The sequence below is a fragment of the Globicephala melas genome, chromosome 9 (genome assembly GCF_963455315.2).
Source record: "Globicephala melas chromosome 9, mGloMel1.2, whole genome shotgun sequence".
Taxonomy (NCBI): domain Eukaryota; kingdom Metazoa; phylum Chordata; class Mammalia; order Artiodactyla; family Delphinidae; genus Globicephala; species Globicephala melas.
This window is the reverse complement of record NC_083322.1, coordinates 92645849-92666377: the sequence shown is the minus strand read 5'-3', so window position 1 is coordinate 92666377 and position 20529 is coordinate 92645849. Positions and strand designations below refer to the sequence as shown.

Genomic DNA, 20529 nt, shown 5'->3' with positions numbered 1-20529 from the left:
TTTGTCTCTTATCACAAAAGTCTATTTTGTTGGATATAAATATTGCTACCAGAGCTTTGTTTTGGTCTCCATTTGTATGAAATACTTTTTACATACATTCACTTTCAGTCTGTGTGTGTCCTTACATCTGAAGTGAGTCTCCTGTAGGCAGCATACATATGGGTCTTGTGTTTTTATCTATTCATCTACTCCATGTCTTTTGAATGGTGAATTTAGTCCATTTACATTTATAGTAATTATTGATAGATATGTACTTATTGCCATTTTGTTAATTGTATTCTGATTGTTTTCTAGTTCCTCTGTTCCTTTCTTTTTCTCAGAAAAACAATCCTGGTATTAAAAATCCCTTTAAAATGACTTTTCCCTTTTTGTTTGGACTAGTAGACAGGTCAATTTTTAGCATAATTTAAGCTACTATGATTCTTCATTTAAAAATACAGCCAGAGGGCTTCCCTGGTGGCGCAGTGGTTGAGAGTCTGCCTGCCGACGCAGGGGACACGGGTTCGTGCCCCAGTCTGGGAAGATCCCACATGCCGTGGAGCGGCTGGGCCCCTGAGCCATGGCCACTGAGCCTGCGCATCCAGAGCCTGTGCTCCACAACAGGAGAGGCCAAAACAGTGAGAGGCCTGCGTACACAAAAAAAAAAAAAAAAAAAAAAAATACAGCCAGATACATCAATTTTACAAAACCAGAGTGCTAATTTAGACCCTATCCTTAGGATTTGTAAGCACAGAAAAAGCATACTTTTAGGTGCTAACACAGGGAGTCTTGAGTATAGACTTAGCAACATTGCTCTAGGCAAAACTGAATTTTCCTGGCTTTGTGCAAAATAAGTTGTTGCATATATTATCCACCCATCCCAAATATTATAGATTACCTTGCACACAGTAGCAAACTGTTGGTTATTTCCTGCTCCAACTACGAGATATCCATCCTTGGTTTTAAAAGCCTAAAATAAATACATACATACATAATTATATAATTTTACATATTAAGAATACCACAAAAATTGTCTTTAATTTTTCAAACTTTTATATAGAATCCTTGTTCTAAAGTAATGTTATTAGTTAAATAAATATCAACTAATTAGTATATTTTTCTCTTATATTTGCATAATTGTCATTTGAGATTTTCAAAGCACTTCCCATCTCTTCCACTAACTGTTATATCATTGGAAGCAGGGGGGAAAATGTATGACTTAGAAAAATAAAGAAAATACTGGATTTTCATAACATCAAATTCTATATTCATTATAGTATGGATTAATGTTGGATTTTCCCCAAACTCTGTGTTTTGTTTGTCTCCAGTTTTTCTCATAGGGCAAAAAGAATGACGGTACATTGTTTTCTACAAAGCATATGAAGAATACATGGAAAAAAGGAAGGAAATAAGGGAGGGAGGAGAGAAGGAGGAAAGAAAGGAGAGTGGGGTGGAAGGAAGATGAGTAATGGAGCTATATTTTTGTCTTTGAAAATCTTAGATATAAACTTTTGGGTAATTTTCACTTTCTAGTAAGTGAAAAATGACACACCTGGACCTCGTGTGGCCTTATGTATCTGAGAATGCCTGTTCCTTTTAGGAGACATGGTCATTTGGTAAAAGCCAGAGACATATTAGTGACTGATGCCTCCACCTCCCATAGCCTTAGCCCCATGGAGTACTTTGCAGCCTCCCTGATCCACATTTGATCACAGTGATGGTCAGAGGAAACAAATTTTACCCTCAGAAGGCCTCATTCCTGCTTTCTTTAAGTAAACGAGTTGCTTTAGTTTCCTCTCTATGTAAAACTTGCTCTGTATCTTCAACTACTTTTTCTTCACTTACTCCTGCCTCTGAGAAAGATAACTTCTATCTTCCTTGGCACATCTTACTCCTAGGCTAATGACCTTAGTTTTACCTTCACTCACATCCTTCAGAACCCTGCTCAATTAACTTTTATGTCTTCATTTCCACTGGATCCTTTTCTTCTGCTTACATGTAAGCTCGTGCTTACACTAAAAATATTAGAAATAAAATAAAATTTGGGGCTTCCCTGGTGGTGCGGTGGTTAAGAATCCACCTGCCAATGCAGGGGACACGTGTTCGAGCCCTGGTCCAGGAAGATCCCACATGCCGCGGAGCAACCAAGCCCGTGCGCCACAATAACTGAGCCTGTGCTCTAGAGCCCGCAAGCCACAACTACTGAGCCCGCCTGCCACAACTACTGAGCCCGCAAGCCTAGAGCTCATGCTATGCAACAAAAGAAGCCACTGCAATGAGAAGCCCATGCACCACAATGAAGAGTAGCCCCCACTCACCGCAACTAGAGAAAGCCCGCGCATAGCAACAAAGACCCAATGCAGCCAAAAATAAATAAATAAAATAAATAAATTTTTAAATAAATAAATAAAATAAAATAAGATTTGCATCAATCCCGACACCCCTCTCAAGCTATCTTGAAATTTTCTCCCTTCCCTCTATCTCTAAATAATATTAAAGTGCCAGTTCTTCACCAACCACCACATTCCAATGCCCTTTGTCATCAGGATTCTTATCCTAACACTACACTGAAATAATTCTTTCTTGACCCCTCTGTATTATTTGGTACTGTTAACCATACCCTCCTTCAGGAAAGTGTCTTGTCTCTAGGCTTTGTCTGGGTTCATCTCCAATCTCTCTGACATGTTTTCCACATGCCCCTTTTACAGGATTATCTTCTCCTAACCTTCAGCATTACTTAAGCATCTGTATTTGGTCTTTTACCTCACTTGCTTCTTACGGTAGCCACTAGCCACATGTGAGTATTAAATTTAAATAAACTAAAATTAAATCAGCCAGTCACAAAAGACTACAAATTGTGATTCCATTTATACGAAATGTCCCAAATGGGCAAATCAATGGAGACAGAAAGATTAGTGCCTGCCTAGGGCTGAGGAAGTTGGGGAAACTTGGAAAGTGACTGCACTAGTACCGGCTTTCTTACTGAGGCAATGAAAATGTTCTAAAATTCACTGTGGTAATGGCTGCACAACTCTGTGAATGCACTAAAAACCACTGAATTGTACAGCTTCAATGGATGAATTGTATGGTATGTGAATTATATCTCAATAAAGCTGTTATTAAGAAAAATTAAGTTAACAGTTCAGTTACACTGACATACTAGCTACATGTCAACCATTCAATAGCTATATGTGGCTAGTGGCTGCCATGTGAGACAGTCCAGATAGAGAACATCACAGAAAGTTCTGTAGTACAGTGCAGGTAGACTCAGTTGGTTGACTGTATTTTTTTTCTTTTATTCTTCCTATACACTATGTGGTATCTGAAGAATTGGAGGCAATTAATAATGGTTATAAAATGTTAATAAATCACTCAAATGATTGCTTCCGTATAAAAGAGTTGTGGCTAAAATGGATCTCAAGCAAAACACTATAATCGGGTTTTATTCTATTTACATTTTTGCTTGATTTGGAAATTAATGCTACTGAGATATTACATGAACCATTTTAAATGTTTGTATTCCCTTATCCACCAGGCAAGGGAATATAAAAGCAAAATTAGTGTTATACCTAATGCATTAGTGTTTCTTAAACTGCAGAAAGGAGGTCTACAACAGAGCTATGACGGAGGACAAGGATTTTGAGCAGAGATGTCTCAACAAACCACTGATAATTACGAAGTTACACGGGTTGTTTGTTGGCTTTCTTTTTTATGGGGAAAGGTGAGTTGGGGAGTGGATAAGTAATGTGAAGTAACAACGTGTGTTGCCAAGTATAACATGAAGAAAGGTTTTCAAAATTTTGGATCAATGACATGTTCAATGAGTTTACATTTTGGGGGGTGTTCATTTCCTTTTAATTAATAAAGAAGTGCCTGTTTCTTCCTTAAGCCTGAACCATAACATGAAACATATTTTTACCAATATAATTTTTTTTTTAATTTTAAGCAGAGGTAATTAGTTAATGACCATTGGAAAGTAAATACTGAATAGCAGCTCAGCCACCAGGATATAATTAGACTAAGGCTCACCAAGTAGATTTATTAGGATGAAGGTAAGATTATGAGTTCTTTACATGATTATTTGTTCCCTGTTATTATTGCTACAGTGTTTATTTAATAAATATATTTTAAATAAGAATTTTAAAGTACTATATTTTGCTATATACTGAATGTTTATATCCTCCGCAAATTCATATGTTGAAATCCTAACCCCCAGTGAGATGGTATTAGGAGCAAGAACACAGCCATCTCCAAACCAGGGAGTAGAGGCCTCACAAGACATCAAATCTGCCAGCACCTTGATCTTGGACTTCCTAGCCTTGAGAACTGTCCAGAAGTAATGAAATAAGAAATAAATGTCTGCTGTATTAGCCACCCAGTCTATGGCATTCTGTTATAGCATCCCAAATGGACTAAGAAATTGGTACTGAGAAATGGAGTGCTGTAGTAAATACCTAAAAATGGGGGAGCAGCTTTAAAACTGGGTAATGGGTAGAAGCTGGAAGAGTTTTGAGGTGCGTGCTAGAAAAAGTCTGCATTGCCGTGACTGGACTCTTAGGGGCAATTCTGTTGAAAGCTCAGAAATAAAAGAGAGTTAGTTGTAGAGAAAGCCTCAGTCTTCCCAGAGAATACCTAGGTAATCCTGAACAGAATGCTGGGCGTAAAATTCATATTGATGAGGTCACAGAAATGAAGAACATGATACTGGAAACTGGAAGAAAGGTGATCTTTGTTATGAAGTGGCAAAGAACTTAGCTGAATTGTGTTCATGTTCTAGCGTTTTGTAGAAGGTAGAACTTGCAAGTGACGAAACTGGATATTTAACTTAAGCTATTTCTAAGCAAAATATTGAAGGTGCGACTTGGCTCCTCCTGACTGTACAATATAAATAAATATAAATATAGTGCAAGTTAAAGACAAGCAAAGAGGAAGCAGAAATGAAAGATTTGGAAAATTCTCAGCCCATCAATACTGTAAAAAATGAGAAAGTATGGTCAGAAGGAAACACTAAGGGGATGGCCAAGTGACCGTTTAAGGAGATGTCCTTCAGTAGGTGAATGGGTAACGCACTGTTATACGTCCAGAAAACGGAATATTTTTCAGCACTAAAAAGAAATGAGCTATCAAGCCATGAGAAGACACGGAGGAACCTTAAATGCATATTACTAGGAAGCTAATCTGAAAAGGCTACATACTGTATGATTCTCAACTATATGACAATCTGGAGAAGGCAAAACTATGGACAGAGTAAAAAGATATCAGGAGTTGTCAGAGACCGTGGGGAGGGAAAGATGAATACGCAGATTATAGAAAATTTACAGGGCAGTGAAAATCCTCTGTATGATACTATAATGGTGGATAAGTGTCATTTGTCTAAATCCATAGAATGGACAACACCAAGTGTGAGCCCTAATGTAAACTATGAATTTTGGATAATTATAGTATGTCAATGCAGTTATACCAATTTTACATGTGGAGGCTGTGCATGTGTAGGGGGAGGAGATATATGGGAAAATTTCTATACTTTCTGTTCAATCTGGAACCTAAAACTGCTCTAAAAAATTAATTTAAAAAAAAAGAAAAGCAAGAAGCATCCTCGTGGTGATGATAACGTTCTGTATCTCAATGTCAATATCCTGGTTGTGATATTGCACTAGAGTTTTGCAAGATGTTACCAATGGGATAAACTGGGTAAAGGGTACACAGGCTCTATCTCTACTATTTCTTAAAATACATGTGAATCTACGATTATTTCAAAGTTTTTCTTAATTAATTTTTTTAAAAGATGATGGCATATTAGATTAGGGCCCCGACAACAGAGGAGGAAGAAAATGGGTTCAAGAAATATTTAGGTGGTAAAATGTACGCATTTGGTAATGACTTGACTATGATGGTTAAGAGTTGAAGGCTGAGGAAGAAGAAGGTGTCATGGGTAACATTTAGGATTCTGAGGAACTTCTGAGATACTCCAGTGGAAATTTCAAGTGAGCAGGACTTGGGGACCAGATGAAAGGCTGAACTGTAGATAAAACTTGGGAGTCACTGGCTTATAACTATAAGTGAAGCTATCACGTAGATGAAGTCATTTAGGAAGAGAGTTCAGACTGTAGAGCGGGAAATAAAGGGAGCCAAGGGATAATCTGAAGGTCACCCTCATTTGAAGCCCAGGCAGAAGAGGAGTTAGCCAGGGAATAAGATGAGGACTGAAGAATGCCCACGAGGTGGTCTTTCATCAACTCAGCAAGTGCTGTGCTGGTGTCACAAAGTGGACAGAATGCAGTTTGAAACGGATCAAGGATTAAGGAACAGTTACGGAGATGGAGAGAGAACATGTGAACATCTGTTTGAGAAGTCTGGCTGTGAAGGGGAAGAATAAGCAAAAGACTGAGAACACAGGATGGGCATGGGTGCAGATACAGGTTCCCGTGATGGTCTGGTGATGGGAGGTTGAGGAAGTTCCCAGTGCTTCTATTTGCTTGTGAACTAAGGGGTGAAGTCATCAGCTGAGAGCAGCGTTGGGATAAATGAGACTGGAAGACCAAAAAGAGTGGAGACGTTCTGATGTATCATTGAAGAGAAAGGGACAGAAAACTGGCAAGATAAGCATAACTGGAATGCTGAAGTGCTGAGAGCCCAAATGAGTGACTTTCTCCATCGTCTCTCAGTTTCAGACATAGAATAAATGGATATTTGCATTCTCTAGCGTTTTGTCAGATGGATATGACAAAAGATACAGGTGTAGGAAAAGTAGAAAACTAGCCAGAAGGTTATTGAACCATGAGCTATGGACTATCTAGATATGGAAGAAGGTGGTAGAGATAGGAGGAGGTTATGGATAGGGCAAAGGGAGAGGTGTCAGTGGATAAGAAATCCCGATGAAGTCAAAGACCAACCATAGTGGGAGTAGTTGAACATGCACAGTGGAAGACAGGAGACTATGGATGGTCAAAATGTAAAACGCTTCATTTAGTGTTTACTGAAGCGAAGCAGTTTCAATGTGAAGTGAGAGCAACAGTGTGAGGTGACTAGAATAGCTGCTGATAAAAGGTAAGGACTCAATAAATATCATTATTATTAAATAGTTACTAATATGCTGGTTCCTACATAAAAGGAACTCCCTAGTGCATTCTAACCCTTTGGATCTTGATTCCTGGGCCCTTATCCACTCTGCAAACTCTCTTACCTCATTGCCTTGGTCACCTCACTCCCCATACCAGGCAAGATTAGTGACCACATGCTATGCACACACACACCTCTAGCAGGTTTTCCATCACAGGGAGAACTCAAATCAAAAGCATCAGACTGGCCCACAAACACTCAGGGCTGGGATGTTTCTCTTGTAAAGAATTTAAGCCTCTGGGGCTTCCCTGGTGGCGTAGTGGTTGAGAGTCCGCCTGCCGATGCAGGGGACACGGGTTCGTGCCCCGGTCCAGGAGGATCCCACATGCCGCGGAGCGGCTGGGCCCGTGAGCCATGGCCGCTGAGCCTGCGCTCCGCACCGGGAGAGGCCATGGCGGTGAGAGGCCCGCGTACCGCAAAAAAAAAAAAAAAAAAAAAAAATTTAAGCCTCAAGAGGAAGGAAACAATTGCTTCTGCATGAAATGATGAGAGAAAGGGCAGCAAGTGTCTGTAGTTTCGAAAGGACAGGCCAACACCAAGCCTTTCCTCAGAGACCAGATTTCATTATTCCTCGGAAAATAAACACCTCTCATTGTGAGCTGTGCTTATTCAAGGGTGACAAGTTGCACTGGCAGGGAGACCGCACAAATTGCATGGTTCTCTTCACATTCTAGTCATAATCAACCCCTTCTCCTTGGGAGAAAGGGGGTTTTCAGGCTGAGAAAATACTGATGGAACAAGGGATTAGATATCCCAAGGAAACTGCACAACTTATGAGCACATTGGGAGACATGTAAAGAGGACACAGGGATTCAAAGTTTAGTTCCTGTAGTTAGAGCAGTTTCAGATGTAAACTGTGACCACACCTGAGAAACTGAAGGGGAGAGATGTAACATACAGGGGTAGAGAATATTGAGCAGACAGGAAAGCAGCGAAGTAAGAGGTCAGTCAGGAATTCCCACTGCTCTTGAAGTTGCTATTGATCCCCAGATACCCTGCTTTCTGAGCTTCCAGCCATGCTAACCTGCTCTGACGATGTCTTCATTACTGAGCTGACAGAACTACAGAAGGACTTCTAGAAGTTCTGCATCAACTCAATATATTATCAGACGATCAAATGGGAAAAGGAAAACAGGAACTTCCTCCGTCACCCTCTCAAACTACTGTATCAGTGCATCAGTATTTTCTCTGATCTAAAAAAGGTACGTACAGTTGGTAGTGTGTCTACTTCAAAAACAAGGGCACCAACTTCAAACCCTCCTGGAGCTACTTAATTTTTAACAAGATTTTCTTCCACAAAAGGTAACCATTGCTAAACAACTTCATCACCCACTGGAAAGAGACATTCCATGAAGTTTAACTCATGGCCATGAGAATGTTTTCTGGAATGTCAAGAAGTTATGACTTTGGGTCTGTGCTAGTACATCGTGACAAATTTAGAGCACTATTTCCTACCACTAACAGTTCAGTTCACCTTATGGCTGAGCCAGATGGCAATGAGACACAAACTGCTTACAGCTCAAGAACAGTGTCATCTATGGGACGGAACTGTGCAAAGTGGTAAAGGAGCCCGGGAGGCCCTAATTTCACCTACTACCTACTTCTCTACACATTTTTTCACGGGGAATAAGCAGTTTTGAACACCCATTTCTGAATACTAAATACAAGCCCTTGTCCTGAATTCTAGAATAGCTTTGAAAGCAATATTATGTACTGATTTCCTGCCACCCCAGATCCAGGTCAGGATTTTCCAATACCATAGGAAGTCTGAATGTTCCTTGAGCTCCTTCAAATCAATTAAATCCCATTTCAAATAAAAAATATTTAGAATTTTCAATCACTCATTATTTGATACTAGGTGTGCAGGCAAGGGCAAGAAAGGAAATGGAAACTGTCCTATTTTGCATCTTCTTCACAAATTATCAGTGGGTATTATTTTTCTTAAATAAGAAGTCCTTTGTGAGGAAAGCCGGCTGTTATTCAAGAAGGCAGCCATCGTGTATCTTGGACACAATGTACAATGGCACACGGGGTTGCTTTTCCTGGAAAGTATGGGTTAGAAACCAGTTTTGATGATTCTGAGTTGACTGTTTTATAAATTGATTGTTTTAAGCCAGATTGTTTGGAAGAGCCTGCCAAAAGCACCTACTATTTAACGGAAAGTAACAAAAATTTCTGGACAAGAGTCCACACTGATTTTTCAGGAGCACTTCAAGGTAAAAATTCCTTGACTGTGTTAAGCATTTTTTAAGTGCTCTTTGTTTTATCTCCAACATGTTACAACAGTCATAGTTCCGTACTAGTTATGTACCATACATGAGAATATCATTTCTGACAATGAGCCTACATTTGTCTAAGACTAGTTAAAAGCATTCATAGGCTAGAACTTTATTCAGGCTGTCACCATAACAGTTCACCTTCAAGCAAAAAATATAGCTAGAACAGAATATTAACCACAGTTACAATAACAATATTATTGTAAAGTGGATTATAGAGTGGATTGCCAATAAGATTTTTGAAACATATTTTAACTCCATCATGTCTCAAGATTTATCAATGACAAAATGTAAGGCACACACGGTGAGACTGGGATTAGGGGAGAGGCCTGACATTAGACCTACCCACTAGACCTGAAGAGGCACTGGGGTACCGGTCCAGTTGAAAGTGGAATTTCAGCCCAGAGTATAGAAAGTGTGAATAAGCATGGCTTAGGAAGGCATTCAGCCAGATAAAGTATGGGGGTATAGGAAGGGAATGGAGTAAGAAATTTTGACAGACTAATTCTTGAAAGTCTGACAGTAGGCAGTCGGCTCCTGAGATTTATAGGCAGAGGCTGCAGGATCCCAGTTATGGGAATGAGGTTCAGAGACTTGCCTCCAAATTCCCACATGAAGAATTGTGAAAGAAAGCCAAAGGGTGGAGGGATAGTAACCAGGTAGTTAACTAGATGAGAACCTCAGCGAATATAAGCAAAAGCAGAAGCCCAAGCCTTTGAACAAAGACATATGAAGCAATGGCAGTGACATCAGGTGAGCATGGGAGCCTGGCTGGCAGATAAGAACTTAGAGCCTGCTGCAGCTACACCAAGCATCTAGGACAATATCTGGCATAACAGAAGCTTAATACATTTTATTAAATCAAAGCCGATGTATTAATGCTCGATCACAGCAAACCAAGCAATTCAAGAAATACTAGACAGTATACAAAAGGCTTGCTGGCAAAACTAGGAAACGTGAAGTAGGAAAGAGGAGGAAGTGTCAGGGACCCAAAGGTGAGGACTCACTGAGAATGACAAACATGCTCAGAATTGATTCCCACAACAAACTTCCTTCTTCGCAGGTTATTGCCTAGGTTTAAGGGTGAAGATAAGTTTAAAGGGAGATGGAGACTATAATTCCATTAGGAGTTCCGGATGTATCCTGTAGTTGGAACAATGCAAGACTCAGTCCCCCTAATTAAGCACTTATTCATTCTACCACGGTCAAAATTTTGCCCATTCACAAGACAGCCCTCCCATTTTCAGAAGCCATTTAGTTGGCCTGAAAGATCTCTTCCTTTACCTCCCTAACACTCAAAGCCAAGGGTTTGTTAACCCATTGCGGTGTTTGGAGGCCAGGAAGTTGTTATCCTATAGGATGGTGAGGAGAAATCTCCTAGCATCTCACCACAGGGCAGGACCATCAAAGATGCATTCATACCGCCACCACCTCCAACCATCAATTCCATCATCATCTCCCCAAACTGGTACCCATAGCAGATGTTGCTGTGTAACTCTGGCACTCTGTCTTGAAGCATATAGGATCAGCCTTAGTATTCTTTCCAACAAATAACCCAGATAGCTACTACCAAATAATTGAACATTAACTGGAAGTAAAATTTCTTTTGCATCCAAATGTAAAATTGGTTCCTGTACAGAGGCTTGGAATCTAAAGTATACAGGTTCGCAATACATCTTTGGGCTTGGCCCAAAGATCATGGGAAGAACTAATGGCTACTCAACTTATGCAGTGAAGAATAAGTGCTTATGGTAAGGCCCGGCTGACTCACAGGAACAAGTGAAATGTAGTCCTCATGGGATAACCAAGTATCTTAAACAAGTCAACTCCAGGGTCCGAAGAAGCTTAGAGGAAGGCTCCATTTTAAATATTTATAGACGTCTCTAACTAAGGAAAGTGATGGAAAAGGTGGTAGGCTGCAAGCAGCTGGTAGGACCTTGATGCGATGGCCACATTCCAGGATCTGAACCAGTTCTTTAAAGGACTCGTTCCTTCTGTGTGATCAGGACCTGGGAGCCTAACCCAGGCCATCTGTCATGCATGTGAGATTAAGGAAGAGACCAGAATGATGAATTGCTACTGTAGTGAGAAATAACTATATTAGAGGCCAGAATCTTTGAAGACTAAATGATCAATGAATTCTCTCCCTGTGAAGCTAAAAATCAAAAGGCAAAATTAACAGAACTGAGCATGGATTAATTGTTTCTTGTCTCAAGTCCTTATGAATCTGGAAACTGAGTGAAGCCTGAATCTGTCAATGGAAAGGTCAGTAGACCCTTCTGTGTGTGCCTCTAAGAAGAAGGGAAAAACGAGCCCAGGCTTTTCAGCAGAGGGAGTCATGCTGAATTGCTAGAGGACTGAAGTCTCAAAATGTACCTCAACTATTTCCATTTCATGACATACAAGAAAAAACAATATGTACTCTGAATATTATTCTGTACATTCCTGTTTCAATCACTGGTGACCCAAAAGCGCTGGACTCACTCACATGGGCACATACACCACAACTGAGGTCATGGGAGTGTTATGCAAGGTTCTTTTGCATCAAAATTTAGACCAACTAGGAAGTTGTCCCTTCCAAAGTAATTTAACATCAGAGCCATTAGAAGCATTCTTCCAAAACAACCTGAAAAAAATTTTTCAGTAAGTCCTTCCAGTAGGTCAAAAGGTGAAGAAAGCAATAATTCTTTTCTCATCTCCATAACCACTTAAGAAAATGTATTTGGTATTTCTATGACCCCTGCCAACATTAACAGGTCATATTAGCTAAAAGGTCAGGGGTTACAGGAGATTGTTTTATTTCAGAGTTTATTCTCTGTTTGAATAATTGTTTCATTTCAGTTCCTCTGGGATTCATGCTCTGTAAATAAAGATGGGAGCTAGTTAAGCATTTTTATGCATAATAGAATGTGCTGGAAATAATTTACCATTGCTTGTCTTCTCAAACACTAAAATTCTTCATCCCAATTACGGTAAATGTTTAATTTGCACTCCTCCCTCAACACCCCCCAAGCAGCAGCTCTGTACATGGTGTGACCAGGTCGACGAGACTCATGTGGGTATTACTCCCAAGCCAGCCAATCGATTCACCGATCAGGAATCAATTACATCAGCTTGACAATTCAAAAGGCCACTTGGGGGTGGGGCTGGAATGACCATATGAGGCTTAAGTAATTAAGTAAGAAAGCCTCAGAAAGACTAAAACTGAGACAAAAGACCAGACTACACCAAAGAAACAGACAAGGACTAAGCAACTGCCGCACGCCCGATGGCATCCTGATTCTCATGAAATGGAACTGTACTTTCCTTTCTGCAAAATCTCTGTAGCTTTACAATAGCCTCCCCTTATCCACCCCCCCATCCCTGTTTATGAGTTAGTTTGACTGCATTTCTGCTTGTTAGAACCAAAAAAGATTTAATCCTAGATTTCCTAAACTGTGCTATATGATGCAAATTCAGGGTCGGTATCTGACTGAAGTTCTCCTGCACACTGGAGTTTGGGGGAGTAGTGAACAAGAAGGCTGGGTCTATATCTTATGGACTTATGTTTGCTCCACACAGGGCCTGACATATAGGAGGATCTCATATTTATTTGAAAATGGATTTTTACAGAAGACTTTAAGCCAGCATTTCCCAAATTAGTTTCACAAAACACTGTTCCGTAGGGTGTTAATAACAATGTTCCCTCTGTTTTTCTCTCTCAGCACCACACACACAAAACTTTTCTTCACTTGAATAAGTTTGAGAAATGCAAGCTCAACAGCTTTTTTACTCTACTCTTCAAAACCCTTAATGTGCTAGCAAATTTATGAATCTCCAAAAGGGGCCTAGAATTTTAAAAAGAGGAGTTTGCCAAATTAGTTTGATCATGAAACTCTTTTGGTAAGAATGCCAATTAATTTTTCCCAGAAGAGTGTTCCACAGAAAAGTTTAAAAAGGGCCAGGCAAACTGTCAGGCCTATACAGGAGCAAGGACCCTGCTGACATCCAGAAGAATCTATAGAGTGTGACCTTTCATTTTCTTCAGTGTTGTTTCACAAATTAACTGATATATTTAAAGTGTGATTTAATATTATCCCCTAAAGAATAAACTATGTTTGCAATTTTATATAAGTCCCTAAATGAAGGCTTTGGCTAAACGCCAAGAGAATACTGATTTATTTTGCCTTAATCCATATTTTCCATCCAATAAAGTTCCGTTTTTTAAATATGATAGCTAATTATTTAGACAGGGTGTCTTTTAAAAAATGATCATGAAATCTCATTCATCAGGTGTTCTGAGAAGAAAATGACATTTGCGAAGACCAAATAGTTTAAGTTCTTCAGGAACCTCCCTCCACATGTTGTTCAATTAATACTCAGTTTTTAATTACGTAACTATATATAATAAATTATTCTGCTCTCCGGTAGTAGTCCGTCTCTGCTTCCATTCCCTACCATTCATTCATTCCTCCCTTCCTTGCCTGGGATGGCTCCTATTCAGCACTTCACCAAATCTACTCTCAACTGACATCTTAATCACAACATTTTTTTCTCAAAGTCCTCACTTTTTTTGATCTCCTTGCCCTTCCTAACCACCTTCTCCCGTTTTACCCTGGAGAGAAACTATGCAATCTTACTTCCTTCCAATCCAATTCCTCCTACTCTGTGGGATTTCTGGGCTTTTCTCCTCAGTCTCTTTCTTCTCCTTCAGCTCTGTGATTGAACCATGACTTCTACAGGAATTCTCTTTGTAACACTGACCCACTTGCAAATTCTTGTCCTAAATTTTTCAAAGTTGGTAATCAAAACTGAACCACTTAACTACCATCTAAACCAGGACTGTGACAGGTTAGAAAAGCCCCTTGGGAAACCATCATAAAGCTGGAACACATAAAGGGTAAAAGTGTAATGAGAAAGACCCATTCATGAGAAAAGGTGGGAGGAAAAAAGACTTCCCTGAATAATCCAAATCATGGCTTTTCCTTAAAGAAGTTCAAATCTATCACTAGGGTCTGAATAGCGAAAGCCAAAAAAATGGTCCCTGCTTTCCATTAGGTCCCTTAGGGTGCCATGCAAGAAGTAAATACAAACTCTATTCAGAAGAACACCCTCAACCTAAATTGAAAAGGATTTACACTGAGATAGCCCAATTATCTTTGAGCCCACAATCCAACATTACACAATATACAAGGAAATAAGCTACTATGAGCAGGAGTTGGCAGAAACAATAAAGAGCAGAATCAGAATCACAAGATCTTCAACTAATGGTGTTTCCAGATAGAAAACATAAAATAACCATGGCTAAAATGTTTTTTAAAATGAGGGGTAGATTCATACATATGAGAAAAGTATAAGTTACTCTCAAAAAAGGTACATTTTTTAAAGAACAAGATAGAATTTTTAATAATAAAAATATAATTGATATTTAAAACTCAATGGACAGGTTACAGAGCATATCAGAAAGCTGAAAGGAGAACTGCTGCCTGGAATAGAGGTTTTTAAAAATTAGCTAGAATTCATAAAAAAGAAGAGATCAAAAACGTAAAAGTGATATTAAGAGACAAGGAGGTTAAAATTAAAGCATCCAAATGGAGTTATAAATGGAGAGAACAGAGAAAATGAGGGAAATGCTATATATGAAAAGATAATGCCTGAGAATTAGTTCTGTAAACTCAATGGATCCCAAGTGGAACAAAGAAGAAGAAACGTACATCTAGATAAACCATAATAAAACTGAAGAATATCAAAGACAAAATAAGAATGTTAAAATCATCCAAATAAAAAGATAATCTGTCCTTTTTAAGAATGTCATTTAGATCAGTAGCAGAAACCTCTATAGCAATAATAGAAGTCAGGTGATAATTCTGAGATATAACAACAGGCAATATAGGATTTCTTTTCCACATAAAAGTTTATACCTAACTAAAATATTCTTAAAGAATAATCTTGAAATAAAGTCATTTTCAGACTAATAATGTCCGAGAGAGTTTATCACCACCAGATCCTCACCAAAGCAATTTCTAAAAAAATATGCTTTAGAAAGAAGGAAATTAAACCTAGAAAGAATGAGATACAAAAGGGAATGGTGAGAAAATAAAGTAAAATATAGTATTTGAGTGAATCTAAAACACTAATATTAAAATAATAATAATAATTAGTAAGGCAGTAATGGGGATGAACCACTAAGATCTCCCTTCAAGAGAGAACCTGATGTGGGGTGACATCAGCAAGATGGCAGAATAGGAAGCCCCAGATCCTCTTTCCCTCAACAACAGTACATAGACCAATTCCCTTTATGAGAAATCCAGAAAATGGTTAAGAGGCTTCTGCATGCCAGGTCCCCAGGCAAGTGTGAAACCAGTCACATCAAAGCCAGTAGGAAAATTTGTGGCACTCATCTGCCATACTCCCCCCCCAACCCCTACTCAGTGCATCATTATTGGGAGAAAACTCCCAGTTGCTGGCTTCTTCCTGGGGAGGGAAAGAGAAGACTGAGACGTACAGCCACTGTGCAGACTTTTTGAGACGCTGCCTGAGGGACAAGGTTTCTGTCTCACTTGTCTCAGAGAACCTACAGGACACAGTATACCCTAGATGCCTGGGGGCTGCTGAGGAAAAAAAAGAGAGAGAGAACTGGGTGGCATCTACTATTCCAGAGGATCCACAGTATGACAGACATAGGTGTACAACGAAGTGGCCTCTCACTCAAACAGGGAAAGAGACGAGTAAAGTATGCATCCACTATTCCAGCTCTTCAGGGGGCTGCTTAAGCAACTGGTTTCTGCCTCTCCAGTCTCAGAGCACTTATGTGACACAACATACACTAGATACCTGGGGGATGCTGAGAATAAAAGAGGGCTGGGAGTTTGCTGCACATCTAGAGAACCTGCAGTACTGCAAACAGACACCAGAGGGAGGAAGAGATTATGAGATCCTGAAAAGAGAAAGTGCAGTCCAGGGAAGATGCGTCCACCAAAAAAGGTTTAAAAGGCCTCCAGAATCTCTAGCTAGGCTGATTGGTAAAGGTCTTTCCCTTTACAGAGCCAGCACATAAAGACTGGAAAGGTGGCTGTGGTTTTCCAAATGCATGGATCCCAGCACAAAGTTGTAAGGCACATGAAGAAACAGAAGCATGGCCCAATCAAAGGAACAAAATTATTCTACAGAAAGCGACCCTAAAAAGACAGGTTGCTATGAATTACTTGACAAAGAATTCTAAATAGCCATCATAAAGATGTTTGATGAGCTCAGGGAAACTATGCATGAATAAAATGAGACTATCATTAAAGAGACAGAAAATACAAAGAACTAAAATGAAATTTTGGAGCTGAAGAATACAGTAGCTGATTGAAAAAATTCACTAGAGTTTGTTGTTCACTAAGTTAACCAACAGCAGACTTAACCAGACAGAAGAAAGAATCAGTGAACTCAAAGATGAGCCATTTTAAATTATCCAGTCACAGGAGCAAAAAGAATAAAGAATGAAGAAAGCATAAGGGACTTACGAGACATAATAAAGCAGACCAATATACACATGTGGGAGTCCCAGAAAGAAAACAGAGAAAGGTGCAGAAGGACTATTGGGAGAAATAATGGTTAAAAACTTCCCAAATCCAGGGCTTCCCTGGTGGTGCAGTCGTTAAGAATCCGCCTACCAATGCAGGGGACACAGGTTCGAGCCCTGGTCCAGGAAGATCCCACATGCCACAGAGCAACTAAGCCCATGCATCACAACTACTGAGCCTGCACTCTAAAGCCCACGACTCACAACTACTGAAGCCCATGCACCTAGAGCTCATGCTCCACAACAGTAGACGCCACCGCAATGAGGAGTAGCCCCTGCTCACTGCAACTAGAGAAATCCTGTGTGCAGCAACAAAGACCCAATGCAGCCCAAACTAAATTAATTTAAAAAAAAAAAACTTCCCAAATCTGGGGGGAGAAATGGATATCTAGATTCAAGAAGCCAAAAAAACCTCAACTAGAATGAACCTAAAGAAGCAAGTCCTTCCCTATCAGTAATTACTCAAAATATAAATGGATTAATCCCTCCCATCAAAGGCATAGAGTGGCTGAATGAATAAATTCCAAACTGAAGTTCAAGATAGAAAAAAGGAATATTATTTATTGACTTCTCTATGAATTCACTAATTCTCTCTTGCTGTGTACCAACTGTGGTTAAATTTATCTAGTGGGTTTGAATGTCAGATATATTTTGGTACTCTTTAATGCCTATTAATTCATTTTATATTCTGTTGAAATATCCTATCTTTTTATCATCATTTTGTTCATCTTTTCCTCTGTTTTTTTAACATATTAATCACGATTAATTTTGAAGTCCTTGTCTATTAATTCCAGTATCTGGACCATCTCTGTGTCTGCTTCAATTGATTATTTTATACCTTCCTTACCAGTCACTTTTTCCAGCTTTTTCACATGTCTACAAATGTGTCTGTTAAAAATTATAAAGGATATATTGCAAAGGTTCTGGATTATGTTAACTTCCTATAAAATTCTGGGATGTTTCTGTTAAGTTTTGTTCTGATGGGCAGGTTGAATTACTTAAAAGATCACCTTGATCTCATCAAGAATTGGCTTTAGCCTTTGTTAAGGTTGGTCTATTTCAGTATTGTCCTTACTCCTAGACTTTGGTCTTTACTCAGAGGGTGTAGTCTTTCCAGGTTCCCAAGATAATAGTACAAAGGTATTGACAAAGCCTACTTTTAGCAGAGCACATCACAATTTATAAAGAATTTTCATAGATGTTATTTTATTTGATCAGACAGGTTGTCTTACTAAGAGAACTAAAAGAAAGGATTCAGCACATACCACAAAACATCCAAAAGTTCTCCAGACATAATAAACTATTCCTTGTCCCAGAATACTTATTCAAGTCACCAGTATTCATTCATTCAATACATATCTATTGTTGACCTACTATATCTTCTTCTGGGTAATATATTAGGCACAGGGGGAGACAAATATGAATAACATACTCTCAAAAAGTCCAATATAAAAGCTTATGATCTTGTGGATAAAGGAAGAAATGAGAGGGCTGACAGAACCGAAATGTCTTCTGTCTCATTTGGTTTCAACATTTTCTTTTCATGGTTGTATTTTGGCTTACAAAGAGCATACAAATAACTGTTTCTTATTATTGGTGAATCTATTTGTGTTTTCTCTATTAATCTTTAATGCACAGGCTTGGCATATATCATGCCCATGTGATCTACCCCCTCCAGCTGCTTCAGGTTGCACAGATTTCCCACAAAACTCCGTGATCAAAAGACAGAAATTAAGATGTATAAAGAGCTTAGAAAAAAACAAGTATTTCCAAGTCTATTGGAAGACATCAGAAATTTATGGTGGGGACAAATTTCTTGCTCAGGTTTCTGGAATTCAAATGGATTTTCAAATGGCCTTATCGAAACCTGGAGCCACATTTTAGAACTAAACTGTAAATACAGCTGTAGCCAGTCATCGCATCAGTTAAAAACTCATTCTGAAGCAGCAGAAAAAAAAAAAAATCTTTAGAAAATGTCATATCTAGGGGCTTCCGTGGTGGCGCAGTGGTTAAGAATCCACCTGCCAATGCAGGGGACATGGGTTCGAGCCCTGGTCCGGGAAGATCCCACATGCTGTGGAGCAACTAAGCCCATGTGCCACAACTACTGAGCCTGCGCACTAGAGCCTGCAAGCCACAACTACTGAGCCCACGTGCCACAACTACTGAAGCTCGTGTGCCTAGAGCCCATGCTCCACAACAAGAGAAGCCACCGCAATGAGAAGCCCGTGCACTACAACGAAGTGTAGCCACCCACTCACTGCAACTAGAGAAAGCCCGCATGCAGCAACAAAGACCCAACAGCCAAAAATAAATAAATAAATAAATTTATTTTTTTAAAAAAGAAAGAAATGTCATATCTAAAAGAAGATGTCTACTGGCCATCAATGATAAGTTTTAAAGTAGCTAATAACAATAGATATTAACTTGGTGTTATTTAACAGTTATCTTTGTATAAGAGTCCAGGAGGGAAGGCCACCAGTGATCTTTGAATCTAGTCAGGATAAGCTCATTGAAATTTGTCTTACACTCTGAATCTCTTTTGAGTCTGGGATGTACCCAGCTCACTTGTACACACTGGAAAGCGTAATATTCCCTGTGTTGCACTCCTTGAAAATACTAAATACCCACCTTGTTGCCCTGCTCAGCAAACAGGTTTCTGTCTCAATTTCTCTATTACGTACCTCTTTTCTCTGTTCAGACTAGAATGTTATCCTAAATTGTGAGTAACTTTTCCAGGACTCTGAGAACCTAATAAGTTCTCTAAGTACTTCTGTCTCAAGGGATAGAATTTTCTCCCTGTAACAGATCTCCCACCACGAAGAGCCTGATCACTTGGGATTATAGCGATAGCTATTCTTTACTAAGTGGTTATATTCCTGCCGGACTCTATGCTAAATTCATTTCATGAATTACCTTGCTTATCAGCACATCCGTAAGATGTAGATAGTATTATTATAAAGTTACTGTAGAGGAAACTGAAGCCCTGAAAGATAAGCAACTTCCTCAAGCTATTAGTTAGCAGAGCCTCCCTGGAGCTAAGGTGCTACTGCTTTTCTGACTTTGAATATACCACCCCACTACTTTGATATCTACCTGATGCTTGCCTTTCTGGTTCAACCTGACATCCTTAGATAATTATTACCTGATCATAACCAAGATCATAATATCCTTTATAAACGGTGTATGGGTCCATTCAGGAAATTTCACGAGGGCCAGCCTCTGCCACCCAGGTAAAGGTCCCTTACTTTAAGCCTTACCCAATCTTTTCTTTCAGCTATATGCTGAATGTCACACAGATGTATGCTGAGGGTCACTTTGTAGAGCCCCAGTGCCACCTCTCCTAAGTAATAAAAGCCTCAATTTTGTCCGGATCCAGTTGTCATTTCTCACCCCTGAATGTTCGGTCTTGGAGACAAAAGACCTAGATTCTGCTACTAACTTACTATACAGCCTTAGGAAATCACTTAAACTTGTCAGGTCACAGCTCCCTCACTTATAAATTTAGGGTGTTGGACTGGTCCCTTCCAGCTATTAAATTCTGTGATTTTAAGATCAAACATGAAATCCTGATAGGAGGACTATAATAAAACAATGAAGAAGAAAGAA

At 39.4% G+C, this 20529-nt stretch overlaps 1 protein-coding gene across 8 annotated transcripts in view; it reads right to left on the bottom strand.

Annotated features, from left to right (window-relative positions):
* The window catches only part of SUGCT (succinyl-CoA:glutarate-CoA transferase), a 775307-nt gene that overhangs the window by 543723 nt on the left and 211055 nt on the right, over nucleotides 1-20529 (bottom strand). For all 8 annotated transcript variants that reach the window (XM_060305061.1, XM_060305063.1, XM_030871181.2 and 5 more), the window contains one exon: nucleotides 878-949. In XM_060305061.1, coding sequence (XP_060161044.1) covers nucleotides 878-949 — 72 coding nt within the window. The remainder of the gene's footprint in view (nucleotides 1-877; nucleotides 950-20529) is intronic.